The sequence below is a fragment of the Copidosoma floridanum genome, unplaced genomic scaffold (genome assembly GCF_036245765.1).
Source record: "Copidosoma floridanum isolate Cflo_tuat_1 unplaced genomic scaffold, Cflo_Japanese_pri ptg000013l, whole genome shotgun sequence".
Classification (NCBI taxonomy): Eukaryota; Metazoa; Arthropoda; class Insecta; order Hymenoptera; family Encyrtidae; genus Copidosoma; species Copidosoma floridanum.
Window position 1 is genome coordinate 36,422,432 of NW_028321890.1, and position 17,683 is coordinate 36,440,114.

At 40.9% G+C, this 17,683-nt stretch overlaps 3 protein-coding genes across 5 annotated transcripts in view; 1 reads left to right on the forward strand and 2 right to left on the reverse strand.

Moving 5' to 3' along the window:
• The window catches only part of Rtnl1 (reticulon), a 42,322-nt gene extending 39,403 nt beyond the window's left edge, over positions 1-2,919 (reverse strand). The window contains exon 1 of one of the 2 annotated variants that reach the window (XM_014363099.2): positions 1,242-2,919. In XM_014363099.2, the coding sequence (XP_014218585.2) occupies positions 1,242-2,364 (1,123 nt within the window). In that variant the 5' untranslated portion in view covers positions 2,365-2,919. The remainder of the gene's footprint in view (positions 1-1,241) is intronic. The other variant, XM_014363100.2, reaches the window with a different exon arrangement.
• Positions 2,502-17,184, reverse strand: LOC106646820 (uncharacterized). The gene is made up of 3 exons (XM_089591575.1): positions 16,973-17,184; positions 16,594-16,886; positions 2,502-4,246 (listed from the first exon to the last, which is right to left on the reverse strand). Exons 1-2 carry the CDS (start codon positions 17,134-17,136, stop codon positions 16,748-16,750), a joined length of 303 nt encoding a protein of 100 aa, XP_089447701.1. The 5' UTR covers positions 17,137-17,184; the 3' UTR covers positions 2,502-4,246; positions 16,594-16,747.
• lace (serine palmitoyltransferase long chain base subunit) lies at positions 8,374-16,488 on the forward strand. 2 transcript variants are annotated; one of them, XM_014362960.2, is made up of 10 exons: positions 8,374-8,818; positions 13,381-13,581; positions 13,694-13,848; positions 13,974-14,119; positions 14,226-14,444; positions 14,510-14,673; positions 14,753-14,914; positions 14,998-15,260; positions 15,359-15,488; positions 15,568-16,488. In XM_014362960.2, the coding sequence occupies exons 1-10, from the start codon at positions 8,702-8,704 to the stop codon at positions 15,673-15,675; spliced, it is 1,665 nt and encodes a 554-aa protein (XP_014218446.2). In that variant the 5' UTR covers positions 8,374-8,701; the 3' UTR covers positions 15,676-16,488. The 2 variants fall into 2 exon arrangements, with proteins under 2 accessions (XP_014218446.2, XP_014218447.2); XM_014362961.2 differs by lacking the exon at positions 8,374-8,818 and adding an exon at positions 13,070-13,147 and having other exon boundaries at positions 15,568-16,487.
• Positions 17,185-17,683: the final 499 nt, after the last annotated feature.

The following is a 17,683-nucleotide window of genomic DNA, read 5'->3' on the forward strand; positions in this document are numbered from 1 at the left end:
GGCCAATGGAAAATCAGAGCGGGAAGCAGGCCAGCATCTCCCCATTTGCACGCCACGAGAGAACGTGTGTGGGTAACAATATGTAGATTTTCAAGTCGTGCAGCGCAAGAAGCGCGGAAAAACGCGAGGGTTTGTTACTTTGTCTCGGTTCCTCTTACTCCACTTGTACCGGGTACTCCGATCGTCAGACACGCGAAAGCCTTACGAGGTCGAAAATCATTGGCGCGCTATCGACAGCTGCATGGGTATATATATAATACCTAAGTAGTTCGCTCGCGTGCACAACACCTAATACACTGTATATGTATGTATACATGATCAGCGCGGGTGCGATGGACTTCCGCGTCCTCCTCGCCTCTTGTACGTTCAATCGGAAAAATTTCGAGAGGGAGACTACCTGTACAATTTACATAAAATGAGACTGTGACGCGTGGCAAGGATTTTAGATATACCTGTACATTTGGGAAAGAAGGGTACGCATACACGCGATTCGTCAAGTGGTAGGAAAAGTTTTCTTCTTTGTACATCTGTAAGTGAAATTTCAATTATCCAAGCAAACATATTTTATCTTCTTTTGAAGGAGCTTGTAGGGATTAGATAAGTATGTATGTTCATTTTTTTGTCAATGTTATCAGCGTGTGAATGAAAGAGACTATAGAGTAAACAATGAGCAAACACGTGCTAAACATAAAATTATACGGTACAAGTAATGTCGTTAACGTGTGAGTTTTTATCATGCACGTGCGTTTGTTATTGTTAGTACTTTTGTCATGTACAAAAATAAATGTTTACAAACTAACTCACTCACTTTGTTTTTCGTAATTTACCTTTGCGTCATGGATGTAACATTAATTTATCGATTACGCAATGTCCAGTTATAACCAGGGGTGTGCGACAAAGCGTGCAAAAGGTATAATCAAACGATTAGCACGAAATATCCCGAAATTTACATGAATTCATTCCAAACGAATTGCCCACGACAGAGCAAAGGTAGAAAAGTTTTGGAATAAGTTAGAAGTAAGGCGCGTGTAAATTCAGCCGCGATTGTCATGAATGAAATTATGAACGATAACCGTGTCTGTGCGTGCAGTGTAAATGCCATCGGAACGTGATAAACAGCACCAAAAACAACGCATACCCCTATTCTACTGCACTGACGTAGCATCGTACTTTTTTTCCCCAAGTGTAAAAAAACAAAAAAAAAAAAAAAAAAAAACAAGCGGAGCACAACACAAACTCACCGATGCCGATGTCGCTGAAGATCGCACTGGCCGATAGACCAGCCTTGTTTCCGGGCTTGGCGCAGTAGACCTTCCTCTCGGCCGCGTCGCCCAACTCGGGTCTCACAGCCGCAGCCCCGGTCGCCAGCTTGGCCGGCGAGGGCTCGGGTTCGGACTCGAACTCGTCCGTCTCCCCACCGCTGAACTGCTGCTTGGACTCCGTGGCGAGAAACTCGCCCGTCCGCCCGTACTTGTCCGCGTAGCCGTCCCCACCAGAAAACAACTCGTCCTCGTCCTGGTCGACAAGGGCACCCTTGGGCAACGGTGGCAGGGGCTTCGTAGGCGGCTCGTCCTCCACGAGCCTGACCGCCGGCTTCTCCAGCACGTCCCAGAGGTCGTCCTCCTCGGGCTTCCTCTGGATCTCTCTGGTGGCCTCGCGCACCACTATCTCGTCCCTGACAAAGTCCAGCTCGGGCGACTTTTCCGGCTCGGGCAGGGTCGACGACCTCACATCCTGCACGAGCTCACCGCCGTTCTCCTCGAACTCCTCAAAGTCGTCGTCCCTCGGCTCGATCGGCATCGCCAAAGGCTTCTTGAGGATGGGCTCGCTGGGCTCGCTCCTGGTGACCGACTCCTCGTCCTCGTCGCTGTCCACGCTGGCGGGCCTGCCCGCGCCGAGGAGGTCGTCGTCGTCGAAGTGGTGCGCCGGCGCCTTTTCCGACTCCATGAAGGCCATGGTCGCGGCCTTGGCGTCCTGCAGCTGTTCGCGGATCCTGGCCTCGAGCTCGAAGGAGTTGGGCTCGGCCTGCTGGGCGCCGCCAGGCTCGAACTTGGCTGAGTCCGCGGAGGGTGGTGGGGTCGCGGGTACCGGCAGCAGGTCGGGCTCGGCGCCGTTGCTCGTTGGCACGCTCGTGTCGAGGAGGTCGGCGCGCGAGGCCAGCCCGTCGAGCAGGTTGTGCGGGTGCATCAGAGGTGACGACGCCAGGGGATTCGACAGGTCGAGCAAGGGCTCGTGATGCTGCTGCTGCTGCTGCTGCTGGTGGTGGTGGTGGTTGTGCACTTCGTGCTCGAGATGCTCGAAATCGTCGGTCGAGTCGTGCTTGGGCAGCTTGATGTTCTGCTGGTGCTCCAGAAAGTCAGACATTCTCTCGCTGTGTGTATATGTTATCTATTACACTGTTGCTACCGCTTCCCCAGCACTCACCGACTGTCCGGGTTCCCGACACTTGCGCTGCTATTTAAAAGCCCTCGTTGATGTTGCTGGATTCCTTGTTGTTGTTGTTGTTTTTTTTCTTGGGCACCTATTCGCTTTTCTTTTTGCACCGGGAGTTCAATTCCTCGAACGCGCGGCGAGATTCCCGGGGAGGAGACGAGTCTCGGTGGGATGCTTTGTTTCCGCGCAGACGGATTCTTTACTTTCTTTCTTCTTGGACGAGTGTGTTTTCGGGCGCGCGTGTAAATACGGCGAGCCGCACGGCTTAATCAAAACTTTGGCCGGCGCACTTTGTAAATAGCTCGAAATTCCGTGTAAGCAAGTAAGTAGATGCGGACGAGATGAAAAAAGCACGGGACGACACTACACGTTTGGACTGTTGTGTCTTTGTGCCGCGGTAAAAAGCCGGAGTACTTACGGGAAAAAAGCGCTCCGGTGGTGGAGTAGCAAAAGTTGGAAGAGTTAAATGGATAAAAAAAAAAAAAAGAGTTTCGAGACGGTATGCGTCGTTGTGTGTACAAGTTTAAAAATAAACGGTAAATAAAAACTTTCTTGCTCTCAGCCGGACTCCAAAAGCACGTATCACATGTGTATAAAATATGTACACCACACACGACGATGATATCACAGCGCAAAGTTTTGTATGTATACAGGAAGCAGACGAGAGTTGTCAGGCAGCAGCATAAGCGGCACACGGATGATTATATTTGTTGACACATCTATATGTATGATATTATAGGAAGGACGATGATTCTGCGCGCACTTTGCTTTCTGTAAAATTTACGGACAAGGTGGCCGGAAGCTCCAGCGGAAGACCCTCCTCGCGCGTAGATGGACTGTATTACACTGACACTGGTGCAGCTACTGTTGCTAACGCGTTGGCGGCGCACTCACAGCTGACTCACTGACTGGCGTGTTATAGGTGTGTTGAAAAGCCGGAGCGCGAGAGTCGGCTTTGCTCGAAAAAAAAAAAAAAAAAGGAGTCGCGCTCGGACGGCGGCGGCTTTCGGATGTGTTGTCTTTTTTACGTCTCACGGCGTAACTCCGAATTACGGAGCAACACCACGTACCGTGTATATATCTATATGTAAGTACCACTGCGCTGGCTCGCTCACCCCCCAAGAGTTGAGGGAGCAAGGGTTGTTTCCTCCTTGTCTCTTATCCACTCGTGCACTATTACTACTTAAAACACCAACTGGAAACCACTGAAAGGCTGCACCTTCTCTGACGATGCACTTGAGTTATTTACTGGAACAGCAACCACCCGGTCTGTCTGTCCGGTGTCTTTGTTGGTATAAATACCGCTATCCACACTGCGTCCTTGCGCTGGAGAAGGGACTCTCTCTTTCTCTCTCTACCTGTATACCGGGAGGTTGTCTCGCTACCGTCTGCAGTTTTTTCCCGGTGATGCGCGATGCCGAAAAACGAGCGAGGAAGGGAAGAAAACAGAGTCCGTCGTTGTGATGTACTGTATCGTAGATATATAGGTATACTCCGTGTGGCTCCTTCTCAACTTGCGGATGTATTAAATATACATTGCAGGTGTATTGACGTATTCGCGGAGCTGAGAGATAACGAGGAGCAACGGAGCTCCCTCCCTATGTGCTGGATTTTGGAGTCTGGACTGCCTGGAAGCTGCCGAGTGTTGTTGCTCTTTTTCGCACACGCACGCATGCTCCGGTTGCGCGACCCTTTTATCCTCGACCCTTTCACAGTACAGGAGTGTGTACAGCTTTCGAACGTCGTGATGGAGCAGAGTCTGCGCCCTCGGATGGGAGATTTCAATTTTTAGTTTCTTCTCGCTGGTTTTGGTCTGAAACAAACGGTTTGAAATTCACGACGTTACTTAAAAGGCACCATTCGATTAAAGGGGAGGAATATTTTAAATAGTTGTTTACGGTGGTCAAAAGAATTTTCAGATTTTTCATCGTAATGTTTGTTTTTAATAAAAGCTTCATTCATTTTTAAATTGCAAATAATACCGTGACAGGAACATTAATTTATAGCTGAATCGTCTTGATTTGTTTACTTTAATGCAATAACATTCAACTATAATTGAAACGACTTTGAATTTGTGAGTTCAAATGATGTTTTTTAATCAAGTGTACCTACTAATGTTAAAAAAAGAAAAAGGTTTCCACGGGTCACAACAAAAATTTTCGGGTTTCAAACGAGCATATCTACTGCCGCGACATTTCACATTCGAAAAGTTGATTCGACGCGATCGGTATTGCTGTGTGCGTGTATATCGATGCCCGATATCTTAGCTCCATTATATTGATGGATTTTAATTTTTTGTCTGATTTCAAAGAATTGTTTTGGAATACACATTTATATGGTAACCCAGTCAGTTTTTAATAAAAAAAATTTGTTTTACAATATAGTTTAAACTAGACTTGTCTGTAAAATGTCAATAGTCGTTTAGTCAGACATTTCAAAGCATGTGGAGTATTAGCTTGGACTATATACAAATGTTTTGAAATGGTAGAAAAAAAAAAAAAAAAAAAAATACAAATCCAAAAGCGTTTCAATTACATTAGGCAGTCTTTTTTCTTACGTAAAAGCAAAAAAATCCTATTGTAATCAATGATGCGTGTTTCTGGAAAGTTTTCGGAGTTTATAATAGCCGAAATATTTATGAAGATTTCAAAATTCGATCGCAATCGTGAGCTCCTTTTGTTGAGCCACGTGCTCATCTTTCTTGTTACTCGAAAAATATTTCTCCGAATTAGTTGTTTTTATTATAGTATTGTGTTTATGGAAAAATAAAATTCTTTTTTAAAATCATAAAAATTTTTTTGAAAAACGATCTCGTTTCAAACTTTTCAGTTTCTCTGTAAATGGCATTTTTAAAATTTGTTGGTTTTTTTAATAAATTTTTTTTTTTTACAGTAGTAACATACACACACGCTTTTCTTAGAGGTTCTTAAAATAATATTTTTATAGCATGTAGACTTTCAATTTCTGGATAACATATTTTAAGAATTCATTTATTGATAAAAAAATAATTCTGAGATTCTCTTCCGTATATTACAATTATTCTTATGATTTACCAAGCCTTGCACTGCTGAAGCAGCTTAACGGCTCAACATTTTTGACTCAAATGGCACTAAAGTACTAAGCGCAGCAGAAATAGCCAGATTTTTTTGTCGAATACAAAGTTGAAAAAATTAATACTTTGACAAATTATTTTTTCAACATGTGTAAAAAAAAAAATTAATCAGGATTACCATAATCTGAAATAAAAGGTTGAGTAAATGAGTATAGGAGGTGTAAGTCTCATTTATGGTTGGAAAAATACGTTACTTTTCGTAAATAAGTTTTCCACATCTGGGTCACACACCACACACGAAACCAAATACGATACTTTGAATAAACATTCAATTTAGAAAAATTAAAATACAATGTAAAATTACAATGTTAAATGACTACAATTTATACAAGAGCCCATTGTAACGGCCACTTCACCGCTCAATGAAACATAATTTATATATACGTTGTAACCGAAGAGCTCAAGATCAAATCGCGCAATAGCTAACAGATGTCGGCGATAAGAGCTACGATCCGATTTTTCTATTCGACGCTATATCTATGTACACGTAATATATTTACTATAGCACTCCACAAAACTCGCCTTTTACGAGTATAGTTTTGCGGATAAAGTTGTGCGAGATTCCAAAGATTTTTCCGTACCTATACTTTTTTTTGTAACCGTAGCAGTGATAAGGAGTACTAAGGACGGCTGGATCGATAAACGTCACTCGACGTCGATGAACGAAGGTGGATCCGGTTACCAATGCGCTCGGTGCACGTGCACTCATAGTCAGTAAAATTGAACGCATATTTTGTACAATCATACCCTTAAGATTATCATTTTCTGTTGTAACTAAAATTTATTTAATCGTAATATCATTTACATTAATTATTAAATCATATTTTCAAAAGTTCAAAATACTAATTATTACTTTATTTTGTACAATATATATCCAAATGGTTTTTTTTTTTTTTTTTTTTTCTATATTTCCCAATTTAAATAAACGGTTTCTTTTATTATCATTTGTATGAGTTTTTGTACATTAAAAGTACAAAGACTGCAATATCAGTCGGTGCTCGATAGAAATGCAGAAAACTGGGCGCGATCCTAACCAGTGACCAATTTAATTTCAGTTTTAATGATAAATGAAGAATTTTTTAATTAAAAAACTTCCGTATATGGTTCGAATTTTGCAGTTTCAAAGCACATTAAATTTGTTCGACTAAAAATAAATAAATCTACGAAACCAAACAATACATCTGTGATATCACTAAAAAATTTTCCTTAGCGGGCAAAAACCTATTCGATATTTTAACGGTACTGCGTATATCCACGGTGATTTTTACCCCTTTTAAAAAATACACGTTGACGTCAGAGGCTTAAAAAAGCCGTTGACTGCACATTGCTCGAACACACGTATTTTATTGTTTTCGCAATGACGGTGAAAAAACAACACCATCAAATGAGTCATTGCCGTGTTCTCGTCGTGACTGTTTTTTTTTTATCTCTCGGTTTAATACGTAGATTAGCCGTAAAAAATTGCATACGGCATTAGGTAAGTTTTATCAACAGGTAAAAGTACCACGAAAATGAACTAGATAAAAGAAATAAGGTGTCTCACAACTTCATCGTCAACGTACAACTTTTACGTGAGCCACACGTACCGACCATTCAAAGACGATGTGCAATGTGCAACAGGCATATAAATGTATAGCGAAGGTGTTATAATTACGACGATGTGTCAAAATGCCCGAACGCTGTCTGGAGATTTTGTTGGACGAGAAAAAGCGACTAATGCTCAAGCGTTTGTCAACTACGTCGAGTAATATATAACAAACACCGTAAGGACGAATATACGTGCATCGGATTAGAAAATTTACAATACCATCGCGATACGATGTCAATTAATATCGTTTAACGATCACCATCAGGAGGTAGTAACTTTTACGAAAAAAAAAAAAAAAAATTCACCAATTAAGTAACTGGTTATTCTTTAAACTGTATGTGTGCACCAGCAAGGCACCAATTAATTTTGAAGGCTTGTTATCAATGTGTCTACTTTTTAAAAAAACGCTAAAAAACGAAGGACGTTTCGCAGTTTTACACAATGCTTGTCACGTTCAGTAATAATTGTGACGAAAATTCGACACGACGAAAGTTCTCGGCGTACCTGCAACGCACGACGATAATTATTAAAACCTTTGGGACTGAAATGCTCAGGAATATGAATTGATTACTGCTCCGGGGCACGAATGGACATAATATTTTTCAAGAAAATAGTCTACAATCTCCACTGGCAGAGCATATATATTGTTTATCATCAACAACTCCCTTTCCAACCATAAATATACTTATAACTACCACCTTTACAGTGTTGTGCTTGCAACTCCCAGGCAAGACCGTAGAAACGGCATTTAGCTGCATGTAATATATTGTACAGAGTAGGCCTGCAGTGGAAAAGGAGCGCGAGAGGGTGGCACACCCTCGCGAGGGGGTGTAATATATACAGCCTCGTCGTAAAAATAAAACACGCGTAGCAGCCACAGATGGCGCAAGGGGTGGTCGGTTGGTAGGTGGTGGTGGTGGTGGTTTGTACACTCGGGTACTTGTATAGTCGAGTGTCGGGTCCTTGAGTGCCAGTGTTGGCAAAGGGGATCTTACTCGCATACCCCCACCGCTATCGGAACTTTTACCTATTATAGTTATTATTTTATTAATCATAAATAATTAAAGCTGCCAGTAAGTGCCCCAGGTTGTGTGGGGATAGGCGGTTGCGTTATTATTTTATTTATTATAAATAGTTAAAGCCATAATATATATCCTATACAATAGAATATATTTATTTCGATGGTCTTTCGGTTGCGCGCGCTCCCGCGGAGACCCCTCTCAACCCGCGTCTTCCAGCACTGCCAGCAGCTGCTTTCGAGTGAACAACACACGAGGTCTAGACTTACTTGTGTATAGGTGTAGCTGTAGAGAATTGTACTATATACAATACACGAGAGCGCGCGCCTCGAGGAGCCAGTCTGCGCGCCGACGGTGCAGTGGAAGAAAGCGCGAGCCAACGACTTGGGCTGAAAAAATTTTCTCGCGGGACAAGTTGGCCCCTTCGAGCCACCCGCGCGGGTACAGAGACAGGTATCAATAAAAACGAGGAGCCGGTAAAGACGCCAGGGGGTGACGGTGAGCTGCTGCGGTGCCAAAGAGGGTGACCACCGGAGTGGCGCGGTCAGCATGGCCTCGGCGACGATGACGACGACCACCGGCACGACCCTCGAGCACCCGAGCCAACAGAGCACGCGTCGGCTCAATGGCTACGCGGGACCCCTCAACGGACACCCCAGGCCTGCCGTGAGTAAAATTTCACTATACGTTAATTTTTTTGTACAAGTACCCCCGTAGGTACTGCAACCCTCTGGTGTGGCTGTGTATGCAATGTTATTGATTTTCGAAAATCTGATGCTGGTGCCGTGATTGCCCGCACTCGAATACTTAACACGTATAGCTCCGCTCCGTTTTTCCATTTAATTGATGCCCCCTTCGTATACCTCGCGTGCCCGCGTGAATCGTTTATACACACACCACACATATCGGGGGCTCACACACGTCATATTATAGGTACACCAAATTATAGTCCACCTATTTGGCGCGGCGTAATTTGCAGCCAAGCATACCCCCCTGCGTATATCTATGTTAATAATGTACTTACATACATATATATATACGTATGTTGTGATTTTGCGCGGCGCCGCTGATATAATATAATAATATATACGCTAAGTAGCGCATGCACACGTGCTCACTGAGCGCGCCCCCACGCGTCAACAACCACCTTCCTTTCTGCCACCGCGAATTCGCGATGTGCATGTTATCCGGGGGATGGTTGGGCGTATATATATATATATCAGACGAGAAATAAATTGTTGCGTGATTATATCATCGGGGTATTTCCCGCGTTCCAAGGAACGGATGCAGTTTGCGCTTGTTTATGTGTTTGTGACTACTTTACTCACAAATAAAAGTGGATCGATGCTGCTCGAGATGAGTCTTTTCACTTGTGTACTTGAGCAGCTTCTCTCTGTAGCATAGGCTATTCCTTTTCACTTGATGGGCGTGCCAGCGGATGGGAATATCGTACGATACCTCTCCCTTTTATTCTTCCTCTCTCTCTATCGTTTACCTATAGGTGGGTCAAGCAAATGGGCCTGTTTATTTGTTGACGATCATTCTCGAATGCTAGTCAGAATTTTATTGCTTTCACATACATTTATATAGTACTCAGTCCGATGTGAGCTGTGACATCTGGTTTTCTTGGTTCGAGGCGCAGGATGGAGGAAAATTCACGCGAAAAACGTGTTTTTACGGATATACGGAAACGTTAAATAGACACTTTTTTTTTTTTTTTTTCTCAATGCATCGCATGCCTCTGCTTTTCAATGGTTTGTTTGGTGCTCGGTTGCACGTGGGAGCAACGCCACGTACATTACACAACAACAAATTAACTGCACTGCGAATGTTTTAGTGCTCTACATAATTTTTTTACATGAAACTTTTGTTGTATCCACCAGTTGTCTACATTAATGTTTTTAGCGGAAAAATAGTATTAAGTTTATATAAGCGATTGGTCCAATTTTTTTTTTTCCAACTTTGGGTAACGTTGATTTTTCTAAATTAGCATCACGGTCATGGCCCCTTTTGCGTAAGCTTATTACGTTTCTCATAGAAATTCTTCTAAAATAATGCCACACTAGTCTTACGAAGATTACCTTCTTATCATTTTCGAAAAATTAAGTCGCAAAGATTGTCGATTGTGTGTACACGGGGAATTATTTGCCAAAAGCGAGTTTTTACTGCAGACTCGGTTAATTTATCACAGAATTGCATGAAAAACGTAAATGTGAAGAGTAACTGTATTCAAGACTATTAGTTATAATTTCACTTAGCTTAGCTCCGTTCTTTTCGTATATCCTTATTTGAACATCAAACTCGTTTAAGAGATTTAATTGATGCACCACAAGTAGACTTGTGCACAATTATTGTATAAATTTTTTAACTCCTCAAAAGGAATTCTTTTTTTTTGTTCCTCAATATGCCATTTTGCTGAAAAAAATTATTCATTCATCACTATTCACAACACAATAACGAGGAAAATTTATTTTCTGGCAGATGAATGCAATACATTTTATACATTAAAGTTTATTGTAAAGCTCATTTTCCTACCTCGGGTGTTTTGAGACGTTGGTGTGTGTTCTCGGTATAGGATAAATAGGTTTCGCTTCATAAGCGCCATCGCAGCGCGGCTATGTCCCTCGAGCCGCAAAATAGCCCCGGAGACGATGACACTCATCCAACGAAAACTACTATTAAATCAAACATTTATTGACAAATACTTTGACTACATATTTTGTTCTAAATTGTTTTTTTTTTTTTCCTGGAAAAAGATAACATTTGTCCGCACAAACAGTGCTCTTGGCATAAAATTATATCTAAAAAAAAAAGTCTGCATCATATACGTTAATCCATATAATTTTCTCGTCAAAGTGGCCGAGAAAAAATCGGCGAGTCGCATTTTCGACGTACACCCCGATTTCCCGAACGATCGAAGCAGACGTGTATACATATGTGGCGTCTCACATCTCTCGCGCTTCAGGCTCTACTCGCCAGGTGGCCAAGCCCCTAATAATCAACTCCCGTGAAGCGGCGAAATTCCCGCACGATTACTATATAAGCGCGATCGAGTTCATCTAAGCCCACTCCTCTTGTGTCTCTAAGGCAGGGAGCACGTCATCAGCCTTACTGATGAGTCCTAGCGTGCTCTCGGAACGAAACACCTTATTCTCTCTCAAGTAGTTGACTACATTTCCTACATTGGGGTTTCCTCTTGTAGAGATTGGTTTAGATATCTCTCCATTTATATAGTCAATGGTCACACCTCATAAGGATCAAGAATTGGCCTTTCTCTTACTGGGATCCTCTCTCTAAGACCCTTTGTCAACTCACACTTCACAATTTCACATGTTGTGGAAGTGCAGTCACACGATCCCAACTACACAGATATTTAATAGTTGATGGGGATATAGTTAATACCCAACTTGATCAAAAGATAATGGGACTTATTTTCATCTTCATTTCTCAACAGTGCAGAGAAATCATCTGTTTCTGTGGTGCTTAATGAGAACTGGGTTTCTGCCCAACTAAGAATTGGGGCTAAGCCTCCTATGGACCTCCCATCAAATAAGCTTCGTTCATCTAGGGGAAAATCTCGAGGCAAATTCTCTAACGATTGTCTCTCAAGTTTGTCAGACACCTTGCTGTGCGATCCGCTAGAATTCCCGCTCGGATCAGGCATCTCTCCTTCATTGTCAGACGGAAAACCTTCATCAATACATGGTAAATCCACCTCAGTATCACCCTCAGGAGTATTGAGATCATAGGATTCATCAACTATAGGATTTGATGTCCCTTCATAGGGTGGAAGAGCTGGTAATCCTGAAAATGATGCTCTTCATGCACCCTTTTTGACTTAACAAATTTACCTCCTTTAAGGTGGCTCCAGCGCCTAGTGCCGTATCAAAATGGGGAGACTAAAAATTAATCATTATTTTCTTTAAAATATGGTATAAAATTATCGTAGAGACTGTTGTAAACCATATACTACATTTTATCTGTTACTTTAGTGAGTTAATATAAAAAAACAAAAAAGTTTTATGGTGCCCTAATTGATGAACTGTTACGGTACGCTCCTAAGTTCAAGAGTAGTTATACCTATATATATATATATATACTCTGCAGAATGCAGACAGCTGAGAGCTGACTTGCACTCGCAACTGTATACTTAGTCTCCGATTATTTAAAGATTTTGTTCGATAACAAGACACTTTTCTCATGTCATCGAAAACTGCGTAATAATATATACAAGATAGTATGTTTTTTACACCTTACGGGTTATTGATATAAGTGCAGCAGTAGGTTGTATATCGCGTAAGCTTGCATTTCCTATCTAACCCGTCTTAAAACTACGATTTTGTAAGCATGATTTCTTACAACTTTCATCGTCAACCTTAATTTTTTTTTATACGAATAGAAAGATGGGAATTCAAAGAATATAATTCAATTTTATTAACCTCGGTTGGGTTATTTATAATTTTAACATTGAGGCCACTGGAGCCACCTTTTTCAAAATCCTCCTTCTAGACCAAAATAGCAGCCGTAGTGCACCTGCACTGCAGAGATAACGAATATTCGCGCAAGAGCCCTATATGACACTTGGGTATGTAGACACCGCAGACTTCCTTGAACGTTTTCTCGTTTTTCCTCACGACACGCTCGCCGCGGCTGCACCTGATGCAGCACGTAACGATCCCTCCGCGCTAACCGACTAACCGAGATATTCAAACACGCGGTCTCGCTTCGTATTGACACGTTTGAAAAACAAAGCTTTTGTCGCACATATAATACTTACGTGAGAATTTCAAATGTAATACTTTTCGAATCAAAATAAACCGCAAATGCATAATATGATAAGTATATTTATCTCTATACTAGCCCGGTATCGATTTCGTGTGGCCATTGTAGGGAAATGACGATGACGCTTTGGGCTAATTTTAATTTCTCTCTTTCTCCGATTGAGCATTAATGAGCTATAGCTGTGGTATTTTATTTCGTCAGTCGTGTCCATAGGTATATATATATATTCTCAAATAGGTATACTTATATATAGGCAAGAAATAGTACGAAAGTCGCTATTTTACTGCGGATGTAATGCACCTATATATTTACAATGCTGTACGATCGAGGAGAATTTTGTCGCAGCGGCGTATATATTACCTATAGATGTGTGATGCACAATGCAGTACTTTATTTTTTTTCTCTTTGAAAAATTAATAATTTTTTTTCCTTTTACGTAATTTCAGTACTACCACGAGAGGGAAAAAACGAGGGACGAGGGAGCGAGGAATTGCACATTAAAGTCGCCACAGTACAAAGAGCTCTACGAAAAAGTTCCCTTCATCACGGCTGCCCTCACTCACTTTGGCTTTTACGTACTCATGTTCTTGGGATTTGTAAACCAATTACTTTTTACGCCAAACGTAGCCAAAGAGCAAAATAGAAAGGTACACAATATTTGCTACAAGTATATTGTTACGTATCATCGTCGAGCTGAAAAGTTACCAACTGATTCTTTTTTTTATTTATTTATTTTTTTTATTTTTTTTTTTTTTACAGGGGTATGCGCCGCTTTACGAGAATTTCGAAAAGTTTTACCTGAACTACGTCTACAGGCGGATAAAAGACTGCTGGAACAGGCCAATTTGTTCGGTGCCCGGGGCAACTGTAACCCTGAAAGATCGCGTAACCCCCGACCACGGGTGGACGTTTAAGTAGGTATTATATATATATATATATATATATACATACCGATTATCCTATACTGTTGCACGGAGTCGATTTTTTTTCCATCTACATGATTGATTGACGTGTAAAATGTTTTTTTCAACGCTTGTAGATTCACGGGCACCAAGACCGAGTGCATAAATCTCGGTTCGTACAACTACCTTGGATTCGCCGAGTCGTCGGGGCCGTGCGCCCAAGAGAGCATAAACGCATTAAAACAGTACGGCTGCGCTGGTTGCAGCAGCAGACTAGAATTAGGTAGAAGGTCTGGGAAAATCCCTTCTCATTGGCAGATATGAAGTACACCGGCGAAAAAAAAAATCACGTGTGCGTGAACTGTCGCTCAATTTGATATTTCTTGCAGGAAGCATGCCGATACACGATGAGCTGGAAAAACTCACGGCGAGATTTTTGGGGGTCGAGGATGCCATAGTTTTCGGCATGGGCTTTGCCACGAACGCCTTGAACCTGCCATCCTTGATATCCCGGGGTTGTCTCGTTTTGAGTGACGAGAAAAATCACGCCTCCCTCATTCTGGGCTTGCGACTTTCGGGCGCCACGACTCGGGTTTTCAAGCACAACGGTGAGTGGAGGAAATTTTTTTTTTCCTTCAGCCGAACTCGTTTTTGTAATGGTTATTAATTACAGATGTCAAGCATTTGGAAGAGTGCCTGAAGAGAGCCATTTCGAGCGGACAGCCGGGGACCGGGGAGTCGTGGAAAAAAATTGTCATAGTTGTCGAAGGTATTTACTCGATGGAGGGTACCATCGTTCGTCTCCCCGAGATGCTCAGGCTAAAGAAAAAGTACAAGGTACACGTTTTGTTTGAACGGTGCAGACAATTTTGAGTCTAAATTGCCATTAAGGAAAATTTTTTATTCCTACGTGCAGGCGTACATCTATTTGGATGAGGCACACAGTACCGGGGCAATGGGAAAGCGTGGACGAGGAGTGTGCGACTATTACGGCGTCGATCCCAAAGAAGTTGACATTCTCATGGGCACATTTACCAAGAGTTTTGGATCAGCTGGCGGTTACATAGCAGGAACGAAGGTACACGCTTTCGAACGTTACTACATTCCGTTTGTGGTACAATTATTTTTTAACCCACTTACACCGGTAATATTTGACCGTAGGTGTTGATCAATCACTTGAGAATACACAGCCACGCGCACACTTATGCGGTAGCTATGGCACCTCCGATTGCTCAACAAATTATCACGTCGATGAAGATAATTGCCGGTGAGGATGGCACAGATGCCGGCAAGAGGAAAATAAAGCAGCTGGCGAGAAATACGAGGTATTTCCGACGTCGGTTGAATCAGATCGGTGTGATTATTTACGGAAACAACGATTCTCCCATTGTGCCGATGCTTGTGTACCTGTACTCAAAAATCGGGTGAGTTGACGGAGTTGAAATTAAAACATTTTTTTTACCTACATAGCAAATATGAAAAACAAGTGATGTCAATACATTGCGCTTTCTCGTATGTGTAGTTCTGTGGTACGAATCCTGACAACACGGAATATAGCCACAGTAGGGGTCGGTTTTCCTGCCACGCCACTAATGGAAGGAAGAATACGATTCTGCTTGTCAGCAGCTCATACCAAAGAGCAGCTTGATTATGTAAATCAAATTTCAATGCTCAAATCTTTACTTGATACTTGTAAAAATTGGATAAAAATTTTGGTTCAATCTGTTACAGGTATTGAATAACATTGAGGACATTTCCAACATGCTTGGATTGAAATACTCTAAAAAGCTACGTGATCCCAACTCGATAGAGTATTACTCAGATAGCGAGACAGAATGACCTATCTTACAATGAAGGAGGATCACAGAGATTAGCATTTTTTGTCAATGACAATTACACATTGAAAATGTTCATACCTGGTGTACGCATTGAGTCGTAACTAGAATTAGCGAGTGGATTCGAGATTTTTTGCATGAAGTTGAGGGTAATAACAATAATTCATGGTAGTGCAACTATTTGACATACAGTTCGTAATAGATAGACCAATTTGATAATAATTCTTCGCATCTGGACTCTTTGGTCTACATAGTATACACCATTAAAACGAATATACACTTTTTTAGGATATAGACACCTACTGTGAAACAAAGATAACAATTGAAATTTGTTTCTACCATGCAATAAATACAATGTAATGCAGCAAAACGAGCACTGATAATCTGTTTAATTACACATCGCGCAGTAATTAAAAAGTAAGATGATTTCCTGTATCAGCAAATCAATAAAGTTCTTAGAATGATAGAGGGGGGGGGGAACTTAAATCTCTATAGAAACTTAACGATTGTTTCATATTTTTTTTATTATCATGTGTTCGAAATAGGAACAAATGTTTAATAATACTTGTATTTTGTAAAAATGATAGAGAACTAGTTTACATAAATTAGAATATGCATAGCTCATACCCTAATTCATCAACCTACTGTATGCGCACAAGTCATTATGCAACAATTTCAAATAAAAGGAAAGAAAAGTTATTTCACACAAGCCTTTGCTAGTATCAACTCACGTATTGCGAAAATATCTTTTAATTACACCCTATACCAGTACATACACGTAGGTTTATTTTTGTAATAATTGTTCAAACAAAATTCTTGTGTGAAATATATTAATATTGAATTATCACTAGTGTATGTTATTATGATAATTATTATTATTATTAGTAGTAGTACATTTCAACTCATCCTAAAAATTCCTTACATTGAAATGCTGGGAAGAAGCCTTTGCATCCTGTGGAAAATACTGAAGTTGAATGAAACAAACCAATGATTCTATGGTATCCTCCATTAACAGCACAGCCTTTTGTTTGGTGATTGTAATTTTAAGTATTTCTTGCCACAAACTTAATTACTTATCAGTTTTTTCTCGGAGAAAAAATTTCCGGCAACACAAGTTCAGTGTCGTGAGAACACTCCACGGATTTGACAGCTAGCCTCATGATGATTTTTATATTCATTGTTTTCTCACCCTCTAAAGGTTCCATGATGACAATGCTAATTCAACAATTGAAACGATAATTAATAAAGTACAGTTATGCACAAGTAAGAAATAAATTTTTATAAAAAAACAAAATTCTAACCTCTCGGATGCAGGATCCACTGTGTAAACAATACCAGTGTGCACACGTCCATCGATTGTTGTGATACTTAGGCGTTTGTTAACGTAATTCTTGAACAGAACGGGATCATTTGCGTAAATTTTGTGTAAAAAATTCGAAGTATCGTTTCTCATCTGAGAAGACATGTTTTGCCGACTGAATGAAGTGGACGCGAGTGGGTTATTGGAGTATGTACTATAGATGTACTGCCAGGTACTGCTGGTGCTGCATGCAGTACTGCAGTGCACTGTATATACATATTTATTTCGTGCCGATGATATATAGGATCATGTGAGGGGTTCATATTAATTTAACCGAAATAAAATTTTTCGAATGGTTAAATTACCGAAAAAATTTATTGCTGTAGTAGATTAACAGAAAACATAATTAGCCGAAGGTTAAACAATTTTTAGGTGATTCAAAATTTGATGATTAGTTGAGGCAATAATCAATCGAAGCAAAAAGTTCAAAAATATGAGTATTTTTTATAGAGAAAAAAAAAAAAAAAAAAAAAAAAAAACTTATTACTTATATTGATTCTCCGACAATAGACAAATAAACGCTTCTTCTACCGATATCCGAATTATGTCAGTGCAAACACGGAGATACATATTTACAAACAATTTTCAAATGACTCGTTGTCGTAGTTGTATGAAATTACTTTATCTAAAATATTGCACAGTAATGTAAAAT

Excerpts from the sequence above, each read along its gene's own strand:
- lace (XM_014362960.2), top strand. The coding sequence starts at position 8,702 with ATGGCCTCGGCGACGATGACGACGACCACCGGCACGACCCTCGAGCAC. Across the intron at positions 13,582-13,693 it reads CCAAAGAGCAAAATAGAAAG|GGGTATGCGCCGCTTTACGA; the intron begins GTACACAATATT and ends TTTTTTTTACAG. Across the intron at positions 13,849-13,973 it reads GACCACGGGTGGACGTTTAA|ATTCACGGGCACCAAGACCG; the intron begins GTAGGTATTATA and ends CAACGCTTGTAG.
- LOC106646820 (XM_089591575.1), bottom strand. The coding sequence starts at position 17,136 with ATGTCTTCTCAGATGAGAAACGATACTTCGAATTTTTTACACAAAATT. Across the intron at positions 16,887-16,972 it reads GTGGATCCTGCATCCGAGAG|CATTGTCATCATGGAACCTT; the intron begins GTTAGAATTTTG and ends TTGTTGAATTAG.